The sequence below is a fragment of the Dipodomys spectabilis genome, unplaced genomic scaffold, assembly GCF_019054845.1.
Source record: "Dipodomys spectabilis isolate Male_0828 unplaced genomic scaffold, ASM1905484v1 ptg000051l, whole genome shotgun sequence".
Taxonomy (NCBI): domain Eukaryota; kingdom Metazoa; phylum Chordata; class Mammalia; order Rodentia; family Heteromyidae; genus Dipodomys; species Dipodomys spectabilis.
This window is the reverse complement of record NW_024870728.1, coordinates 209,502-229,289: the sequence shown is the minus strand read 5'-3', so window position 1 is coordinate 229,289 and position 19,788 is coordinate 209,502. Positions and strand designations below refer to the sequence as shown.

At 48.8% G+C, this 19,788-nt stretch overlaps 1 protein-coding gene across 1 annotated transcript; it reads left to right on the top strand.

Annotated features, from left to right (window-relative positions):
• The first annotated feature begins 343 nt into the window (after nt 1-343).
• Spp2 (secreted phosphoprotein 2) lies at nt 344-18,887 on the top strand. Its single transcript, XM_042679318.1, has 8 exons — nt 344-410; nt 608-732; nt 4,684-4,806; nt 5,733-5,840; nt 7,689-7,740; nt 8,740-8,790; nt 10,836-10,931; nt 18,843-18,887. Exons 1-7 carry the CDS (start codon nt 344-346, stop codon nt 10,919-10,921), a joined length of 612 nt encoding a protein of 203 aa, XP_042535252.1. The 3' UTR covers nt 10,922-10,931; nt 18,843-18,887.
• The last annotated feature ends 901 nt before the right edge of the window (nt 18,888-19,788 follow it).

The following is a 19,788-nucleotide window of genomic DNA, read 5'->3' as shown; positions in this document are numbered from 1 at the left end:
TACCATTTGATCCCTTCCCCCAACGCACGAAAGGAAACTGAGACAATGAACAGCCCACGCAGAGCCCCGGAGAGTGACTCTCCACGACTTCTGTCATGGGGACTAAAGTCCCTTGGTGAGGTCTAAACTTCAAAAGTGGCCTCAAGCTGGAAACTTTCCATAGGAAAAAAAAATGGGCAGTAAATATTAACCCCAGGATCAATGGTTCTGTTAAGTTCCAGACTTTGAGTCCCAATCGGCGAGGTCACACTCAGCGAGACGTGGCTCTCAGGAGGCTCTGATTGCCCTGAGGTTCCCTACATAGACCACCTCCCCGCCCCGAGTTCAAGCCCTGCTTCCCACGATGGAGAAGTGGGCACTGAAGATACTGGTGGTGTTTTCTGTCATACTGGACAGCTGGTTTTGCTCAGGTAAGGCCTCTGTGTCCGGGCTACCTCCTTGTAGTGATGGACAGCCGTCCATCTTGTCCTGGTGTTTTCCGTCGTACTGGACAGCCAGTTTTGCTCAGGTGAGGCCTCCGTGTCGGGGCTGCCTCCTTGTAGTGATGGGCAGCCGTCCATCTTGTCCTGCCTTGCCCTGTGTCACTCTGGCGGCGTTCTGTGTGCAGGTTTCCCGGTGTATGATTACGACCCCTCCTTGCTGCGGGAAGCCCTCCGTGCCTCTGTGGCAGAGGTGAACTCGCAGGCCCTGAGTCCCTACCTGTTCCGGGCATTCCGAAATTCGTTAAAAAGAGTAAGTTCATGGGAAGCTCTGCCTGTTCCTCACACGTTCCTTTGTTCATGGGTTAAACAGACTTGTGTTTTTTTTTTTTAATTTTTCTGGTTGGAAAACGTAATAGCCAGTTGTCTCACCTTAGACTTGGACAGAGACCTGATCATGACTGTAATCTAGACGTTCTCAGAGCTCCTTTGGATTCTTCTACCTTGTCCCATCCTCTGACCTTGTCCTGTCCTGTTCTGTTTCTCTGCGCTCTGCTTTTGGACCTAAAAGCCCTCAGTGCTGCTGCAGCCCAGCTGTGTTCCATTAAGAACTGCTCTTGCACGGAAGTGAGCCTCCTTTCAAATTCACTAATTCTGTTCCCAATACTTAGAGGACCTAAATATAGGCTTTGGAGCCAAAGAAATCCTCCTTCCTTTGTCAAATGGATGCTATTCTGTCTCCTGATAGCCTGGGGACCTGGGAAAGGGACATGTCCTTGCGTTTCAATGACTAAGTCTATCAGAGGAGAGGGGAAAAATGTGGAAATGTCCTTTCCAGGCAAAGAGAGGCACCGAGACATTCTTTTTCTCCATGCTGTGCCCCAGGTAATTTCTCTGCCTAGTTATCATCTTAATGGGTCTCTCAGGGAGGAGGGAACAGCAAGGCCTCCAAGCCAATTCAGGTGAAGTGAGGGTGTTCTGAAAAGGTGCCAGGCTCAGGGGAACAGAATGGAGCCTGGCCAGGCGCCTGGCAGCCGCTCCCCTGTCTGCTCTCTCCTCTCTCTTCCAGCCTCCTCTGCAGCTCAGCTCAGCTCAGCTTCCAGCTACTCTGTAGAGCACGCAGGCATGGGTGCCCAGCCCCGGGCTCCGCATAGGCCTTGGTTATCTTTATTTTTTTCCCCCAAATTAAAATTCATTCTATAACCCTACTTAACAATTTGTTCCTTATAATACATTATTTCCATATCGACAAATCCATATAGCATTGTGGATGGTGCATAGTGCTTCCAGTGATCCAAGTCAGAAAAAAATCTGCCCCCTTCTCCCCTGCCGAATATATATGGAAACCCTGATTTATCGGACAATGTACCAAAGATGTTACAGGAAATTTAGGGCAGCTTGCATCTGGCAAGGGAGAATTCAAGCCAGACTCAAATATAAAGATGATAGGGACTTTATTTTTCAGAAAAGAACCATGGCAGAGAAAGAGAGCATGTGGCAGGGACGTGCTTCAGCAAGACAGGGCTTCCGCCATCCGGCCATCTTGTACTGTCTTTGGTTACAGAGCTTGGCCCCGAGCTAAACAGGGAGGAGTGGAGGGATTGAAGAATTGCTTTCTGATTGGTGGCTTTCTGTTTCCTATAGGTCATGGCCCCAAAGGCAGAGCGCCCTTCCTTGTTTTCTCCTTTTTGTCCTTACTTCCCAGGGGTCTTTACATCCTCATTCTTTTGTAGCCTCTTGCCCTGATTTCTGTCGTCCAGCTTGTTTGGGTTTGTTAGCTTTATCAGGTTTGGTTCTGTCAGCTTTCCTATGAAATTGTAACCAAAGGGCAGCACACTTGGAAGCAAGGTGTGTGGCTTGCAGGTATGGAGGAGACCCGGCTCTCTACAGCCTGCAAGTCTGGCTCTTCTATTCAGATTCCGGGGTCAAGCTGCATTCACCAGACTTCTTTGGTTTCTCCTGTGATATTTCTTCCCTCTTGGGTGTGTTTCACATGTTGCTTTGCATTCTCATATCTTCCACAAACACCCTCCAGGAACCCCAGGGTCTCTCCATCTTCATAGATGGGGAGATAGGATGGAGGTACCCCAGGAAGCAGAGTCCCCAGGGAAGAGCAAAGTGTGAGTGGTGTGAACCGAGCAGGAGACAGGGCCTCTTTAATATAAACAAAACCAGAATCTAAATAATAAGATGGAATGGAGGAATAATAAGGTAAAAGAAAGTAACTCTCACACCTGATAAGTCATAACACCTTTGTGTCTTCAGCCTTCCCCAACTTGTCAGGAAGTCTGGAAGATTCCACTTGGGTCCCACGCTTGGGTCATGTAAATTTAGCCACAGGTCTGACCTGCTCACACAAGGGCTTAGACGTTCTCTATAAAACCACATGCACAGTTGGCGCTGGTGGCTCACACCTGTAATCCTAGATACTCAGGAGGCTGAGATCTGAGGATCACGGTTCAAAGCCAGCCCAGGCAGGGAAGTCTGTGAGTCTTTTATCTCCAATTAACCACTAGAAAACCAGAAGTGGCACTGTGGCTCAAAGCGGTAGATGCTAGCTTTGAGCAAAAGGGCTCAGAGACAGTGCCCAAGCCCCAAATTCAAGTGCCATTACCACCACCACCAACAGCAACAACAACAAAAAAAACACATGTGCATTTCACTTGATTACTTCATTCAGAAATTATTAAATGATGGAGGGTTTGTGTAGGAAAATGGTACTTAGGAATTCATACAGTTGATTCCTGCTACTCGTGGTAGTGACGTTGTATAAAATCTCCATCAGTACTGAGTTTGCCAATACTGGATCACGGCTTCTAGTGGAAATGTAGATTAGGTTTCTATGAGCCTTGCCTTGCAACCCTTTTGGGAGCCCATCAATACATAACCTTGTCTGTGTGGGCTCCTGATGTCACGTATAGTTCATGTTCATTAACAAGAGCCCACTGCCCTGGGCCCTGGAATTCCTCCCTAAACCATGCCTACTCACACCAGCGTTTCCTCCCTAAGACATACCAGTCTCTTGCTCTTAAAAATACTGGGTGGGGGGCCTGGAAAAGTGGCTCAGTGGTTAAGTTCTTGCCTTGCATGCATGAGGCCCTGGATTCGATTCCTCAACACCACATAAGCAGAAAAAGTTGCAAGTGGTGCTGTGGCTCAAGTGATAGAGTGCTAGCTGAGCAAGCAAACTGACCAAGCCAGAGGCTCTGAGTTCCACTCCTAAAACATGTGCCTTGGTTGTTAATTTTGGAGTTACAAATAGAGTTTAGGGAGTGAGCAAATTCACAAGTGTGAAACCAATGGATACTGAGGATGAGTTCTCAAATAATTTAGGAGGCATCCTGGCTTTACTTATACACCCTTGCACCTGCCTTCCGCCTTCCCGTCCTCTTTCCTCTTCTTCCTCCCTTTCTTCTTTCCTTCTTTCTCCATCCTCCTATTTATCTCTTTCCTTCCCTCCTTTCTTCCCTCCTTCCCTCCTTCCTCCCTCCCTCCCTCCCTTGCTCCCTTCCCCCCTCCCTCCCTCCCTTCCTTCCCTCCCTTCCTTCCCTCCCTCCCTTCCTTCCTCTCTTCCTTCCTTCCCTCCCTCCTTCCCCCCTCCCTCCCTCCCTCCCTCCCTCCCTCCCTCCCTCCCTCCCTCCCTCCCTTCCTTCCCTCCCTCCTTCCTTCCTTCCTTCCTTCCTTCCCTCCCTCCTTCCCCCCTCCCTCCCTCCCTCCCTCCCTCCCTTCCTTCCTTCCCTCCCTCCTTCCCCCCTCCCTCCCTCCCTCCCTCCCTCCCTCCCTCCCTTCCTTCCTTCCTTCCTTCCTTCCTTCCTTCCTTCCTTCCTTCCTTCCTTCCTTCCTTCCTTCCTTCCACCCTCCCTCCTATTTTCCTATCTTCCTTCCCCTTCCTTTCTTGTTTTGAAGCAGGATGTTGTTATATAGCCCAGGCTGGCCTTGAACTCATCATTTCCCATCCTCCTCAGCCCCTTTCCCACTCCCAAGTACTAGGATTGCAGGTGTGTACCTTCATACTTGGCTTCCTCGATTTCAGTTTTGTCAATAATGAACAAATTTGGTAAATCATGTTTTCTCCCTGGTCTTTAGAATGAGCACACACTATCAGGTGATGGCCTAGGTAAGCGCCAGCATTCCCAGTGGGTGATTCTGTAGGTGGTTTTTCCCTGGGCAGAGAGAATCCTGTCTAGCCTATGGACTTCAGATACGTACATACATACATACATACATACATACTGTTGTGGACTGATGCTTTGTTTTGGAGCAGGTCAATGTCTTGGATGAGGACAGCTTGATTATGAATTTAGAGTTCAGTGTTCGAGAAACAACGTGCCTGAGAGAGAGTGGAGAAGACCCCTCTGCCTGTGCCTTCCAGAGGGGCTACTACCTGGTAAGGGTGATGGAAGAGGCCCCACTCCAGAAAGTTCCTTGAGGACGAGCCACCCTTTTCCCATGGCCAAGAGTGGGTCTGAGCTCAGAAGCCTGGCTGTTGGGGTTGGGGTTCAGCCACATGCGGTGTGGTCACTTCGGTCTGCGGTGGGGGAGGGGGGACGGTTGGAGGGGTGGGACTCCATGGGAGTTGAGGACTTCGGTTCTTGAGCTGTGGAATCTGTGGTCCTAAATGATCTAGAAAATCCCCCCATCTCTGTGTTTCCTGATCTTTAACATGGGGTTGAGTTTGCATTGAGGAAAGTGAAGACAAAGAGACCTCTGGCAAAGAAAATTCCAGACACACTTCAGCTTTTGTTATGAGTGGATGTGGCTGTGAACGGTGGTCCCTCATGTCACGTGATCTTGCCACTGAGTCTCTCCGGTAGTTGGTCCTCCACGGTTCCTGAGCATGGGATGAGAGCAGGGTGTGTCATTTGGTGGCCCTGTGGGCAGGAATCCCTTCCCATCGGGCAACCCCACCAAGCTGACATTGGCTTCCACCATCTTGGCATTCAGATGTTCAACTTCTGAAGGTCTCCTTTCCCTTGAGAGGACCATCTTGTCATTTTGTTTCATGAAACTTTTCACCATGGATCTGTCCTACCAAGGACCAAAGCGTCACCGGCATCGGCTTCTAAAATCCCAGGCCCAGGTCCCGTGGGCTTGGCGCTGCTTCGGGGAAGCTCGCAGGGCTCCTCAGAGATACGCACATGCCTCATGGTTCTGCGTAGTTCCTGAGGAAAAGTTGTTTGGGGAGCGTCGAGATGTCTTTGTGAGCTTGTGTTTCCTTTCCGCATCACTTTGTCAGGAGTCCTGCCCAATAGCTGCACAGGCTACAAACGCTCCTGTAAGTGCAGACTCAACCCATTGTGTCGTCCTTTCTAGCCAACAGCCTGGTGCAGGAGCAGCGTGCAGCTGTCTGCGCAGCAGGTGCGGGACGCGTGGGCTCACTGCCGCTGGGCCTCCACATCCGAGTCCAACAGCAGCGAGGAGGTAGGACCCGGGGCTCGGCCCCTTCCCGCAGCCTTTCTAAGGCTCCGTGCCAGTCTCTGGCAAGCCCAGGGATGTGACGGGGCAGTCACAGCATCACCTGGGGACGGGCTCAGCACTGCAGCATTCACAGCTGGATTCTCACAGGGAGGCCCACGACGTCATTTCTCCCATCTCCTCCTTTCCCAGCCTGTTGGTCTATTCTATTCAGTCTCTTCCCCCTCCCCTTCCCCACTCCTTCTCCTCCCTCCCCTCCTCCTAACACTCTTCCTCCTCCTCCTTCTCCTCCTGTTCCTCCTCCTCTTCCTTCTTTCTTATTCTTCTCCTCCTCCTGCTCCTGCCCCTCCTCCTCCTCCCCCTCCTCCTCCTTCTTCTCCTCCTTTTTCCTTTTCTTCTTCTTTTCTGGTCATGGGCTTGAACTCTGGGCCTGGGTGCTGTCCTTCAGCTCTTCAGCTCAAGGCTAGCGCTCTACCACTTGAGCCACAGCGCCACTTCCAGTGTTTTGGTGGTTTATTGGAGATAAGAGTCTCATAGGCTTTCCTGCCTCAGCTGGCTTTGCACCACCATCCTCAGATCTCAGCCTCCTGAGTAGCTAGGATGACAGGTGTGAGCCACCTCTTGTCTTCTTTCTTTTCTGATTTCTCCTTCTTCCTTCCCTAAAACTTGGGACATGATTTTAAAGCAACAATTAGCAAATCCACAGAGTTTTAAATCTAAATATGCTGTTTAGTGGAGAGAAGGGGAATGTTTTCTTGTTCAAAACTATTTGTTCAAAACTATTCATTAGCTCTGCAGTCTAAGTTGAGGTACTTGGTCTTCACATCAAGATCTGAGCTTCTCCATCGATTAGAGGCAATAAAAAAGTCGCCTTCTTGGTCACTGGGAGCACTGAGTGTATTGATGGACACAAACCACCGCTCCTGTGTCTGGAATGTAATAGATGCTCAGTTAATGGCCAAATCCTTTTTCTCTCTGCTTGCACTGGCAATGATTTGCCTTGGTACACTGAATTAATCATATAAATTTCTGGGGCTTGAAATCATATTACAGAATTATCTCACCCCTTTTCTTGCTAGACTGTTTATCTCCTGAAAGTATGTTTTTATTGGCCTAGGACAAGGTTTTGACTACTATGAGGAGTTGCATGGTTTTCTGGATACTATATGGACCTCTTTGTATTAGAGAAGCTAATGGAAATTTCCTAGAGAGAAGCCCCTAAAATTCTTCTATACTTAGTTCGTGTGCAAGTTTATAAAATGTTTCTACTTCTGGTCTACAACATTTGGAAATATATTCTGAGTCACTGAAAGCTTTAGCTTCTGTGTCCTTCCTTCCTTCCTTCCTTCCTGCCTTCCTGCCTGCCTGCCTGCCTGCCTGCCTGCCTTCCTGCCTGCCTGCCTGCCTTCCTGCCTTCCTGCCTCCCTGCCTCCCTGCCTCCCTGCCACCCTCCCTCCCTCCCTCCCTCCTTCCTTCCTTTCTTCCTTCCTCCCTCCCTCTCCATTCTTTTCTCTCTCCCTCCTCCCTTATTCTTTCCTTTCCTCCCTCCCTTCAATCAGTCCCTTCCTCCTTCTCTCCCTCCCTCCCTCCCTTTCTTCTTTTTTTCATTTTTGTTTTGTGACAGTCTTTCTGTATAACCCAGGCTGCCTCAAGCCCACAATCCTTTCAGTTTTGAGAATGCTGGCATTACAGGTCTGTGCCACCCTGACAGTCTTACACATACATGTTGGATACCATACATAGTTATTTACTATAACACATATTCCTAACTTCACTAAGTCCTCCAGATGGCGTTATCAGGTTCTCCTTCCTGTCTTCCATGTCTCCTGAGTGCTGCTCTCTATATTTCTTTAGATGATTTTTGGGGATATGGCCAGACCCTACAGATGGAGGAATTATCTCCTGGGTAAGTCGAGATTGCTTCCCCATTTTCTTTTCTTTGTCTTGAATAACATCATATATTTATTTGATAGTGATTTGTCTATTCTCTTGTTTATTTATTTAGCAGTTCTGGGATTTGAACTCAGGGCCTTGTGCTTTCTAGACACAGCACTCTACCACTGAGCCCTGCTCCCAGGCCTGTTAAGGAGTCATTCAAACTTAGAAATACCTAAATACAGCCTTTCCATAATTACAGCAAAATGACACAGAGTAACCATTTTGTTTTGCTTTTGTCCCTTTCTTATCACTAGGTAATAATGCTGCGACTATTCACGTATTCATGTCCACAGAGCTTTCAGGCTCATGATTCAGTTTGATGATGAGTAGGCCAGGTCTTGGGCAAGTGTGTGTGCTCCTGGTGGTTCTCTAAGTCACAGCCCCCGGCAATGCGTAGCTGGGAGACTCAGGGCACCACCTTATCTGTGTGGTTGGGCTGAACTCTGCAGGGAGAGCCAAGCACCTCTCTGGGTTTCTGTGTTAAGACATCTACTTTGGGCTGGGAAGGTGGCTCAGTGGTAGAGTGCTTGCCTTGCTTGCATGAGGCCCTGGGTTTGATTCCTTAGTACCACATAAACAGAAAAACCTGGAAATGGCGCTGTGGCTCAAGTTGTAGAGTGCTAGCCTTGAGCTGAAGAGCTGAGGGACAGTGCCGAGGCCCAGGGTTCAGCCCCCATGACCACCACCACCACCACCACCAACAACAACACAAATCTACTTTTCCACCTCCTTATATGACCTCTGATTTGAAATGGGATGGGGTTAGCTTTCTTTGTCTTAGGAGCTATTTTTTTTTCACATGTTTCTGATGACTTTTCCTATTAGTGCTGATAATAGCAAAACCTCTTTCCTGGTCTCCTGCTGTTCCTTTGCTTAAGAAGCATATTTGTGGCACTGATGACACAATCACAGAACATTCTGAAAGTAAAGAGGGGGTTTTACTCTGAAGGCTGTTACTGTGTTACAGATCGCATTCCTGACGAGACCCGAAGTGCGCAGTCCTACCACCGGTCTCTTGGTGAGTGGTCTGTTTTCATCCCTAGATGACCACCAGGCCTATCAGCCACTGCACAACAGTCAAGCCCTGAAGGATGAGATAGTTCTAGTGAGAGGAAAAAAGCACGGCAAGGTGTGAACTTGCCTTGCAAATGGTTGAAAAGGTGACTCTTAGGCCCCCATTCCCTCAGAAGTTACCAGGAACCAAAATACCAAGTCCAGCACAGGAGGTCGCATTGGCCTTGTCCCCAGGCCCCACTCAGAGCATCTTCCGAGCGATGCACATTGAGCCTCTCACAGCCAGACTGGCCCTCACTGCTAGGTAAGTGGTGAAGCTAGCCCTTCAGACCCTGCCTGGCTAAGACCCTTCCCCACACCCAGTCTGCACCCTGGCTCCATAAACCAGGTGTGTGCTTTGCTTATCTATGCAAAGGGCTGAAGAGCAGGTCAGGGCGCTCTGGGGCGTGTGTCAGGTGCTTGCCCGGTGTGACGCTTAGCTCGATGGCCCCACAGCCCTCCCAGAGCTGGGGCCAGCGCTCTGTCCTCACCCGCTCTGCAGGCCTGGTGAGCCTCTGCACTTTGCTCAAGGCCTCGTTACCGGGAGGGGACTTTGCTGCAGGCTGACAGCGGCTAAGGCAGGACCTTAAACAGATCTGTCACATCTACAGATGTGCATTTTCTAGGCAGCTTCCCAGAGCATTGTAGCATTCACTCTGTGCTCTGAGCTCCTGATTCCCATGAATCACCCAGATGTGAACACCTCAAGGAGCTCAGAGTCTGGTTTTCTCCCTTAGGCCTAATTTATTTGAAGTCCTAGAGATATACCTGAAACTGAATTGTTAAAAAGGACCCAAGTTTATTCTTCTAGGTTGTCACTTTAGGGGACTATACAGTTGATCACGGTGACCCCGTTCTTTGCTCATTTCTTTGGGGATTGTTTTCAGAATCTACGGCCTATTCTTTTGTATGTCTGTTGTGGTAGGACGTAGTGACCCTTGGATTTGAGTCTGAAAATAAATGCCATTAGTAAGATGAATGACCACAGTGGTGAAGCAGCTATCTATTGCTGTATGTCAACAAATCCCCAAACACAGAGATTGAAAACAAGCACGTATTATCTCACTGCTGCTGGGGGCCAAGGGGACCCAGGAACAACTTAACGGGATGGTTCTGGCTGCAGAGGAGCTGTTGTCCGTGGGAGATGGCTGGGGTCCCAGAAAGCATGGTCTTCATATGGAGGAGTTTCCTCATGGACGGTTGGGCTGAGGGGTCAGGGTTTTGTCATGGGGGCATTTTGATAAGGTTGTGTGACTCTCCTTAAAAAGTCACAACTGGGTCCCCCAGTGACAATGGAGAGAGGGAGAGATAGAGAGATGGAGAGGCCAAGAGGAACAGAGACAGAGACAGAGGAGAACGGGAGACATTGCCCAAGTGTGCAGTCGCAGCCTTTCAGAACTTAACATTAATTGGATCCTGAAGGTGACAAATTATCTCGCAGCTCACACAGACCGCCTGGTCATGTAGGAGGGGCTACCGAGGACTGTGACACCAGGGGGCCATCTTGGAGGCCTTTGCACTGGACAGATTTCACCTGAGATGAAAAACACTCTAGAGAGAAATGAGCACGGCCAACCCTTTGATATGGCTCGGAAAAGATTTCTAAGCCGCTTTCTACCACCTTTGGGATCTTGAGGGCATCTTGAGTGCAGCTGCCTTGGGGAAGGCTTTGAATGTGACAATTTAATCTACTTCAGCAAATGTGTGTGACAAGCATGGGGCAGATCCCATGAACTGAAAGAGAAACGTGACAGTCCTGCCCTCGAGGGACGGCAGCGGTGGCTGGGAGGAGGCGCGGGGGTGACGCGGGTGGGGGGCCATCGCCGCGGGCTCTGTGGTGGGTGGCGGCTCCGCTGAGGACAGGAAGTGCGTGAGAAGGCGGAGGCCGGTCACACGGGCCTTCTGTAAGTTGTGCTGGCCGCAGCCCTTCTCACTCAACTTATACTCGGCCCACGCTGTCTCAAATCATCGCGTGGCTGACAGAGCCTCTGCCCCCTCTGCCGCCTTTAGAGATCATGAGAAGGGGTTCTCTTCCTGGAAATCGAAGGGACCTGAACCGCAGGCACAGAGCAAGAATGAACGCTGGCTTTGAGTGACGGCTCGGAGGTAAGGGTCTAAACGCACAGACTATGTGAACCTGGGGGTAGAAGGTAGTCCATGCAACTGGAATCTTGAAGACACTGTAAGATGTAACCAAAGACCCACTACCTTTCTATTCCCGCCTGTCCCCCTCGGTTCCCGGACCCCAGTTGTACCTTCAGTCTCAAGAACTCCCGGGTCTTCCCCCGGCCCCCTCCCCCTCCCCCCTCCCCCATCTCCCCTCCCCCCCCCCCCCCCCCCCCCCCCCCCCCCCGCACCTCCATTGCTGCCGCTGATATGGTTGGGTTTCTCCACCCCAGGAGCAAAACAGCCAATGACAAACAGACCAACCCCTTCCTAGGGCCCAGCCTCATTCACCCCAGCGCCTGCCCTTGCTCCATTCTTCCTTCCAGGCCCAGCTCTGGGACATGCTCTGCGTCCCCCCATCTGGCTGCTGCTTCTACCGTTTTCATTCAAGTACTGGTGGCCATCGGTACTGCCGCCTCCTGAGCCCCGTGCTTCCCCGTTCTCTAGATTTCTGTGTCATCTCTCTCTTGATGGTCACCCTCACTGATGTGTGGTCTTCAGACACATCCAGCTCTCTCCTGAGGTCCCCACGTCAGCTTCCCGGCAGGGGCAGCTGCCTCCCACAGGCCCCTGATGTCCAGCTAGCTTCCTGCCAAGTTCCCTTTTTGCTTCATTTGTGACACTGCCATCCACTGAACTTTCTCAACCTACAAGATCTTGGGGGGTCTCCCTGACTTTCCTTCAGTCTTCCTCTTCCCCTGGTACCCACAGGCAGCTGGTTTGTATAAGTCATGCTTTTTTCCCTGGCATCTCCCACCATTTCCATACATCACTGTTGGATCATGCATGGCATGCTCGTCTCTGATCCTGAGTCTACTGTCTGTGTTGCGTGCTGTTCTCAGTATACCTTAGAACACAGGGGAACCTTCCTCACCTAAGCTCTGCTCTGGCTTCACTCTGCTCTGGCTTCAGGCACTGGGCCACACAAGAATGGCTTTCCTGTTTCCCTGCAGAGCTGGGGAGCTGGGGGCTGAGCCCTGGCGATCACTCACACGCAGGGCCATGAAGTCCCACCCAGTACAGAAACCCCCATTTCCTAGGCACTGGAGCATTCTTGAGGATAACCAAGCAGCACAGGAACATGATGATGAGCACAGTTGACAGGAATCTTAGGGTGCAAGGCTTTAGGTCGACTCAGTTCACAGCCGCGTTCACACTCACACTCACGAGGGACTGAGGAAGCTTGAGCGTGCACACGCCTGACAGTATATTTAGTGTGACATCCTGTCGGCATAAAGCGGGGACATGTGAAACATTCCAGTGAGGATCTCGCTTGTCTTGCTGATCCAGCATTGCCCAGGTCTCTGATCCCATCTTCCCAGGGCTCCCTGGCCTCCTGAGGTCAGCGTGACTGACCGTCAGCCTGGTGGCCACCTTTGCCACGACCTCTGCCAGTTCATCCTTCCCAGTTCTGCCTCCTCCTCGCTCGGAGCCCAGCTCTACCGTCACTTCCTTTTGGGGTCTACTCAACCCCGGGCCATCGCAGACACGCTGGTGTCCCTCTGGGGTCTCCTGTAGCCATCAGCCCAGAACTCTGTGAGCAGGGGTGTGCCCCTGTGCCCCACAGACTCTTCCACATTCCCCACGGCAGGCTCAGGGTGTTTCCACGGCCTGTGCCCCGCCCAGAGTTCCACACGTGCCCCAGGCCACGCCGTCCATCTGTCTGTGATAAATATCTTTGGAGGAGATGATGCCATCTTTCACTTTGGGCTCTTGAGAGGCTTTTACCCCAAAAAAGAAAGCCAAGCATCACATAATTAATTTTTAGCCACTTAGAATCTGAAAGAAGTCAACTGTCATTTTACTGAAATAGAAGAAAACCTCACCCGTGCGGCTGTCTTGCATGAAAGATGCAAATGGTAGATTTTTTTCTTTCTAATCTATGATGCACTCTAAAAATAAAATATATAATATATATAAAAAAAAACTCAGCTTCATCCTGGGACCAAGAAACTACTCATTATGAAGAGACACTCATCATATTCCTTTTATATACATGTAAACTAATCTCTCTCTTTTTGCCATCTAGCAGCATCTGGGGAGAAAGCTACAGGGGTGGTAGAAGTCTCTTCTTTTTACATATTTGTTTATTTTTATTAAGAAGTTGTACCAAGAGGCTTTCTACTCCAGAGGTAGGGTGTGAGTACCATGACCCTCGATCAATGCCAGTCCTTCCTTTGTTCTTTAGCTTTCCCCTCGCAGCCCTACCCTCAAGCTCTGTAGTTTAGGTTGTACATAATTTACCTTGAATATAATGACTGCCTTTCCTCCCCCTCCCTCCCTCCATTCCTCCTCCCTTGTTCCCCTCAACATACTTCAGCTTCCTGGTATTCGTTTTGATCAACCGTTCCTTGGTTTTTCAGAAGTCACACCTCTGGACTCTTCCCCTAAGTATAACATCCTTTAGCCAATTTGTGTTTATATGTATAGAACTCTGTATATGTTATCATGTATGACTGTATTTTAGATTTAACTTCCACATAGGAGAGAAAAGCACATACTTGTCTCTCTGAGCCTGGCCTAGTTTACTAAAGCATGATTTGTTTTAGATTCCACCCATTTCCCTGCATATGACATAATTATTATTCGTTTTGATAGATGAGTAAAATTCCACTGTGTATATGTACCATATTTTTCTTGATCCATTCATCCTCGGTAGGGCTCTGGTCTGTTTCCATAACTTGGCAATCAGGAATAGTGCAGGAATGAACATTGATGTGCAAGTGTTTTTTTCTTTTTAAACAGATTCTGACTTGTAATAATATTCTGGGTAGATGCCCAAGGGTGGTCTGGCTGGACCATAGGGTAGCTCTATATTTAGTTTTTTTGAGGAATCTTCAAACCACCAGGAAGGGCAGAATTCTTAATGCATTGACTGTGTTTTGTATAATGAATAATTACCTTGAGCGTGCTTATCTACATGCATGGCTATATAAACGCATCACGTGACTAATAATTATCTTGAAGTGGAAGTACAAAGGAGCTGCCGTTTAACAAAGCAGTTTATGAATGCAGTCTGTCTTGATCAGTGTTGATTTTTTAAGCTTTTTAATTTTATAATTTTAAAAACTATCTTTAGCTAGTTGTGCAAAGTGGGTTCGTTTCCCACGTATCAGTTTATGAGTACAGTGCATCGAATGTTACCCTTTCCGTCATTCTCGCCATCACGTGATTTCTACAAAGAAACCGATTACCTAAAATAGGTGCCTTTAAAAGCAGCACAGACTGAAGACTGGCCCCGCAGTGCCGGTCTAGTGCTGGCTTTGCCGGTCCTCCTAGTTATGTCTCTGACCTATAGCACCCTGGGCTTCCAGTTCCCTGAAGCAGTGGACTGAGGCTGGCAGGACCAGCACCAGAGGGCTGGGTTTGGAGGCAGGTCCGGTGGGGACTGGACTAGGCAGGCCTTGTTCTGAGCTTGCTCCGTCTCCTACAACAGCAATCTAGCCCTGTAGCCTCTAGGGGCTGCTTATTATGTTTTGCTTATTTTGGTTTCCACTAGGCCATGAGCTCCTTGTATTTGACTTACCATATTATCATTTTAGTTTAATAGTGAGTATTTTATTAATATGTCCCTATTAAACGATGGACAACAGCATTCTTATAAATTTCATAACATTAAGGACAGCCTATTGTACTCATTCAGTATATGAAGAAGGAGAGAATCAGTGCCTGACCAAAAGCCAGATTACTATTCTCAAATTGTGAGTAACATTTTTCTTGAGGGGAGGCTCTTTGAGGGCTGTTACTTGGCTTCATTTGTCATGGAATTCCAGAGGGAGCATTGGCCACATCTGTAGGGTTTGAGTAAGACTTGCTATAATGTAACAGGCACTATTCTCCGTTGCTAGAAAGTGGTTTAATATATGAGTGGATAGTGAAATGTCATATATTTAATAAAAATCTGTTTATCACTTACCTCTAAAATAGGAAATATAAAAATTGGGATCCAACTGTCTGACAGTCCTACATATTCTTTTTTTTGGGGGGGGTCCGGTCATGGGGCCTGAACTCTGGGCCTGGGCGCTGTCCCTCAGCTCTTCAGCTCAAGGCTAGCGCTCTACCACTTGAACCACAGCACCATTTCCAGCTTTTTTTCTTTTTGCTTATGTGGTGCTGAGGAATCAAACCCAGGGCCTCAGGCATGCAAGGCAAGCGCTCTACCACTGAGCCACCCTCCCAGCCCCTAGTCCTACATATTCTTGATATTTGTAGCTGAAACATTAGAAGATCAGTTTTATATGGCCAGGAGACCTTCATTACCTGAAACATTACAATGTTTCCTTCCTAATGCTACAATGTTGAGTCAGGTGGAATTCTCCTCCTCCTTCCTGTGACCTCCTCCTTTCCTCCTCTTTCTTCTCCTCCTTTATCCTCCTTCCTCCTCTTTCTAGGGTCCTACACACTTGCGAGGTAGGTACCTTACCACTTGAGTCACATCCCCATCCCCTTTTTTACTTAGTTACTTTTCAGATAAAGGTTTACATTTCTGTCTTGGACCAGCCTTGGACCCTAAAGTCCTCCTACCTACTGCCTGCCTGCGGTATAGCTGCGGTTCCAGCTCTGAGCTCTCATTCCCAGCCCCCAGTTCCTGCGGGATTCTTACACTCCGTCCAAATGCAGCAAAGGGAGAGGCTCTGATTGAGGCCTTGGGTGGGAAGTCAGCCCTGTGATTTCTTGACTGATGTAGTGAGTGCCCATCAGATGTTGGCTCTCATAACCCTCAAGTGTGCCTGGGCCCTGTGTACGCCTTTCACACGCCTTGTCTCATGCCAGTCATGGGGCAATCCGCACGCAGGCTCTCTTTTACCTCTGTTTTGCAGATGAGCCGGGGAGGTTCTTTGAGGTCCCTGCTCATCAGGAATGTTGGGATTAAGCGTTAGCTCCCATGCCTTCTGCCAAAGCCCCTCTTTACCTTTTCCTCCATCCTCACATTACCATGTTTACAAAATAGCACAAGAGGACCAAGCACTCAAGGATGATTTATCTAGGAAACATTTGTAGGTGGGGTAGAGCAAGCTCTATGCTTACCAGCTAGAGACAGAGAGGAGGAGGAAATGCAGCCTCAGCCCCGTGGGAGGGCTGGTCCCTGACACCTGGGCCACCTCTGTGGGTTCCCTCAGTAATTTTAGTGTCCAGGATGAGCTCATGAGTGAAAACTTCATATTGTACTCTCCCCTGACCACCCACCCATTCAAGGGAGCCAAACCTCCCAAGAAGATCTGAAAGACCAAAGCTCTGCCGCAGAAACCTGACCACGGGCTGCTGTTGATGCATGCTGCGCTCTGATACCCAGTCATTCCGCACTCATGTCGATTAGCTCACCAAGTACAGTTGCTTCTCATGATTTGCATTAATTATGGTCTATAAATGTTCCAGACACAGGCTCGGTAAATACTGAACCCGTTGTTCCTACGGGGAAGGTAAGTGCGGTGCCTTTGAGCTTCTGGTCACAACAGTTCAGGAACGGCCTCCTTTCCTGCGTGTCTCTTTATGAGAGGCGTAACAAACACATTTGTTCATTCATTGCTGCTGAACACAGGCCAACAGTTTAACTCATGCCACCACGAAGGTTATCTAACACGGGCGTTTTCTCCACCTGCACCAGCCCTCTTACACTTAGAAACACGAGACAGTGTTGTATTCGAGAGTCATTTTAGATAACAACGAAACCATGAGCAAAAGGCACAAAAATGCAAAAAGCGGGGCACTATACAGACCTGGGAAAGGATGATTGTTTGTAGCACAGGGAGTGAAACAAGGATTCAGAGTGTTGCCTGGTGTGTTTTCTGTGTGGGGTGTGTGCACGGGACAGCTGAGGTCCGCCCCCTCAGTCTGTGCATATTCTAGAATAAGCATGGGCAGTGATTTGGAGATATGGGTAAGTATCTGTGAGCAGGCGCGTTCCCAAGTACAGAGCCCATGAGCAATGGTGCTTGCACCTAGTGTATCCCTCGCTTGGTCTCTTGTTCCTGACTCCTCATCCATCCTCTCCCCGTGTGCTGATCCCTGACTGCTTGGTAACCACCCTTGCTGCCTGCCCGCCGCTGCCATCCACCCCTTTCCATGCTGAACCTTGTGGCCATGTTGGATGCTGGTAATTAACCCTTTCCTGAGCTCTCCTTGCCATTCAGATTTTGTCTTTCTTCACTGGCTCTCCTCTCTGGCCAAGCTGTCTTCCTGTTCTTCCCCAACCCTCTTTCCACTGCTCTTCGCTCTGCAGAGTCTGAACCCTGGTTCCCATCAGCTCAATCCCTGCCCTCCGCTCCCAGTGACCCCGGCACCCCCAGGCCTTTGAGAACTCTCGTCTGGGTGGATTCTTCTGTCTGCTAACGTGAACAGGCTTGAGTCAAACAACATGACTGACACCTGCATCGGAACATGCCACTCCATGCTCCAAATGGAATTCTTCCCTTGGAGGCTCACTTTCTCCTGCAGTCTACTTGTTTTTCTGGTTGCCAGGCATGAGACAGATCCATCTCAGCCCTCCTCCCCTTCCCCACACAGCGATCGGGCTGTGCAGCGTCTTTCCTCGGAAGTGGGCCATGGCTCTGCCCTCCTTCTATGCTGTCTGCCCCAGCCCTGGCCTCGTTGTCTCTACCTTGGTGTGTTCTATACCTTCTTCCCCGTTTCATCTTGCTTACCCCCAAAGCACCGTTCCTAGAGCTGTCAACACAAAACCTTGCTAGCTCCAGGATCCTGCACCTGGAAGGTGGAGTCTCCACTCCCAGATAATTTGGTCCATGAGCAATTGGTTGCTACCCCCGGGGTGTGCTTCCTGTCCGCACCCCAGCTTCAGGGCCTGCTCCTTCTTGCCTCCTGGCTCAGGTGATAGCCTTCCCTGGTGGACTGTCCTCCCCAGGGAAGAGTGCATCTCACCTTTACCACCAGGCTTCACTGTTGGAGCTCCATATCCATGGTTCCCCTCCCGCTCCCCACACACACACATACATACCAAGTGCTGCTCACCCTCCTCTCCAGGAGTAAATTTCCCCAGGACTTCCTGACACTGGAATCTCTGGTACCATATTTGCTATGCTGTACTCCAGCTATGTCTGCCTTCTCTTCTCCTCTCTCCTCTCCTCCCCTCCCCTCCTCTCCCCTCCCCTTCCCTCTCCTCTCCTCCTCTCCTCTCCTCTCTTCTCCTCTCTTCCTTTCTCCTTTCCTCTCCCCCCTTCCCCCCTGCTCTCTCTCCTCCCATTTCCTCTTCCTCTCCTCCTGTCTCCCTTTCCTTTTTCTCTCTTTCTCTCCCTTCCTTCTTCCTTCCTTCCTTCCTTCCTTCCTTCCTTCCTTCCTTCCTTCCTTCTTTCCTTCCTTCCTACCTTCTTTCTTTTCTTTATTTCTTCCTTTCTTCTTTCTTCCTGTCAAGATTATATCTTTTTGATCTTTGTAATCCCCAGCAAAATGCTTCATCTACTCTGATTTTTTTGAACAGATTGATTAGTGAGCAATTGAACATTCCCAGCCCCACACTCTTGGATGACCACAACAATAGACAGCCTACTGGCTTGGTTGCTTCCTTCTTCCTTCCACCTTCATACCACAAGCTCTTCCTTCGGCCAGCCTGAGTCCCAGCACCTGGCCAGAGCTTCTCCTTGGGACTCTGGTGGTTTCCTTATTGAACGTTGACTTTCCCTTCTAGTGCTTGTCTCTGTGTTCCCCTGACTCTATCATTGCTTCTTCCTGTAGGTGTCTCTCATTTTCTTATTCCAGGAGCTAGGTGCTTGAGTAGTTGCCAGGGTCTCTGGTGCCATCTTGGGTCTGTTTCTGAACATTGTCCAGGGATCTTGGGCCCTGGGTGGGAATGTGGATGTATCTATCATATTGTAATCTGTCTTTCCTTCTCTCTTTTAGCAGCAAATGGCATGGAGGGGAGAGAAGGTCCAATGGAGAAAGACGCTTTATGGAGTGTGTAATTTTTTCTCTTGATCATCTTCAGCCTATAATAAAACTCTTCCTTTTCTCTAAGACTCTTTCATTGACCAATTTTATAGAGAATAAACTTACCTATCTGATTTTTTGGGTGACAGACTAATGGCATGGAAAGACTAGGTATTAGCTAAGGATTTGGGGAGTTAAGTTAAAGTGACTGTGTTGAGAGAGTTTTAGGTTAATTGACAATGGTTGCAAAATCCTTGTTATTAAAAAGACAAACAAACCAGGCTCCGGTGGCTTATACCTGTAACCCTAGCTACTCAGGAGTGTGAGATTTGAGGATTGCATTCCAAAGCCAGCCCAGGCAGGAAAGTCCATATCTCCAATATCTCCAATATTTTTACTCTTTTCCATTTTTCAAACTATCACTTCTCTCTTTCTCCTTTTTTCTTTGATGAACATATTCCCATCAGGCATCAGTAGCAGGAAGATGGTAAGCATCTTTGTCTTGTTCCATACTTTTAACCACATACTAAGAAGCATTGTAGTATCACAGTATTCAATACAATGCTGACTTCTGGTTTTCTACAAGGAGCATCTGTCTTTGTAAGCATAAGATTACATCTATTCTATTATAAAAAGTTTATATCATACCCATTTATTAAGCTTTGTCAAATGTATCAAGATAACAAAGTATGGTGAATAAATCCTAGTAACAGATGATTACATTGGTATTTTTGGAAGAACCACACTTGGTCATGATTCATATCTTTAAAAAAAAATTTTGGTGGTGGTACAGGGTATTGAACTCAGGGCCTCATGCTCTTGCTTAGCTTTTCCTGCTCAAGACCGGTTCCCTGCCACTTGATCCACACCTCCAATCCTGGTTTACAGCTATTTGAACATGCTTCTGTTTCATCTAGGA

Excerpts from the sequence above, each read along its gene's own strand:
- Spp2 (XM_042679318.1), top strand. The coding sequence starts at position 344 with ATGGAGAAGTGGGCACTGAAGATACTGGTGGTGTTTTCTGTCATACTG. Across the intron at positions 4,807-5,732 it reads TCCAGAGGGGCTACTACCTG|CCAACAGCCTGGTGCAGGAG; the intron begins GTAAGGGTGATG and ends CGTCCTTTCTAG. Across the intron at positions 5,841-7,688 it reads AGTCCAACAGCAGCGAGGAG|ATGATTTTTGGGGATATGGC; the intron begins GTAGGACCCGGG and ends ATATTTCTTTAG.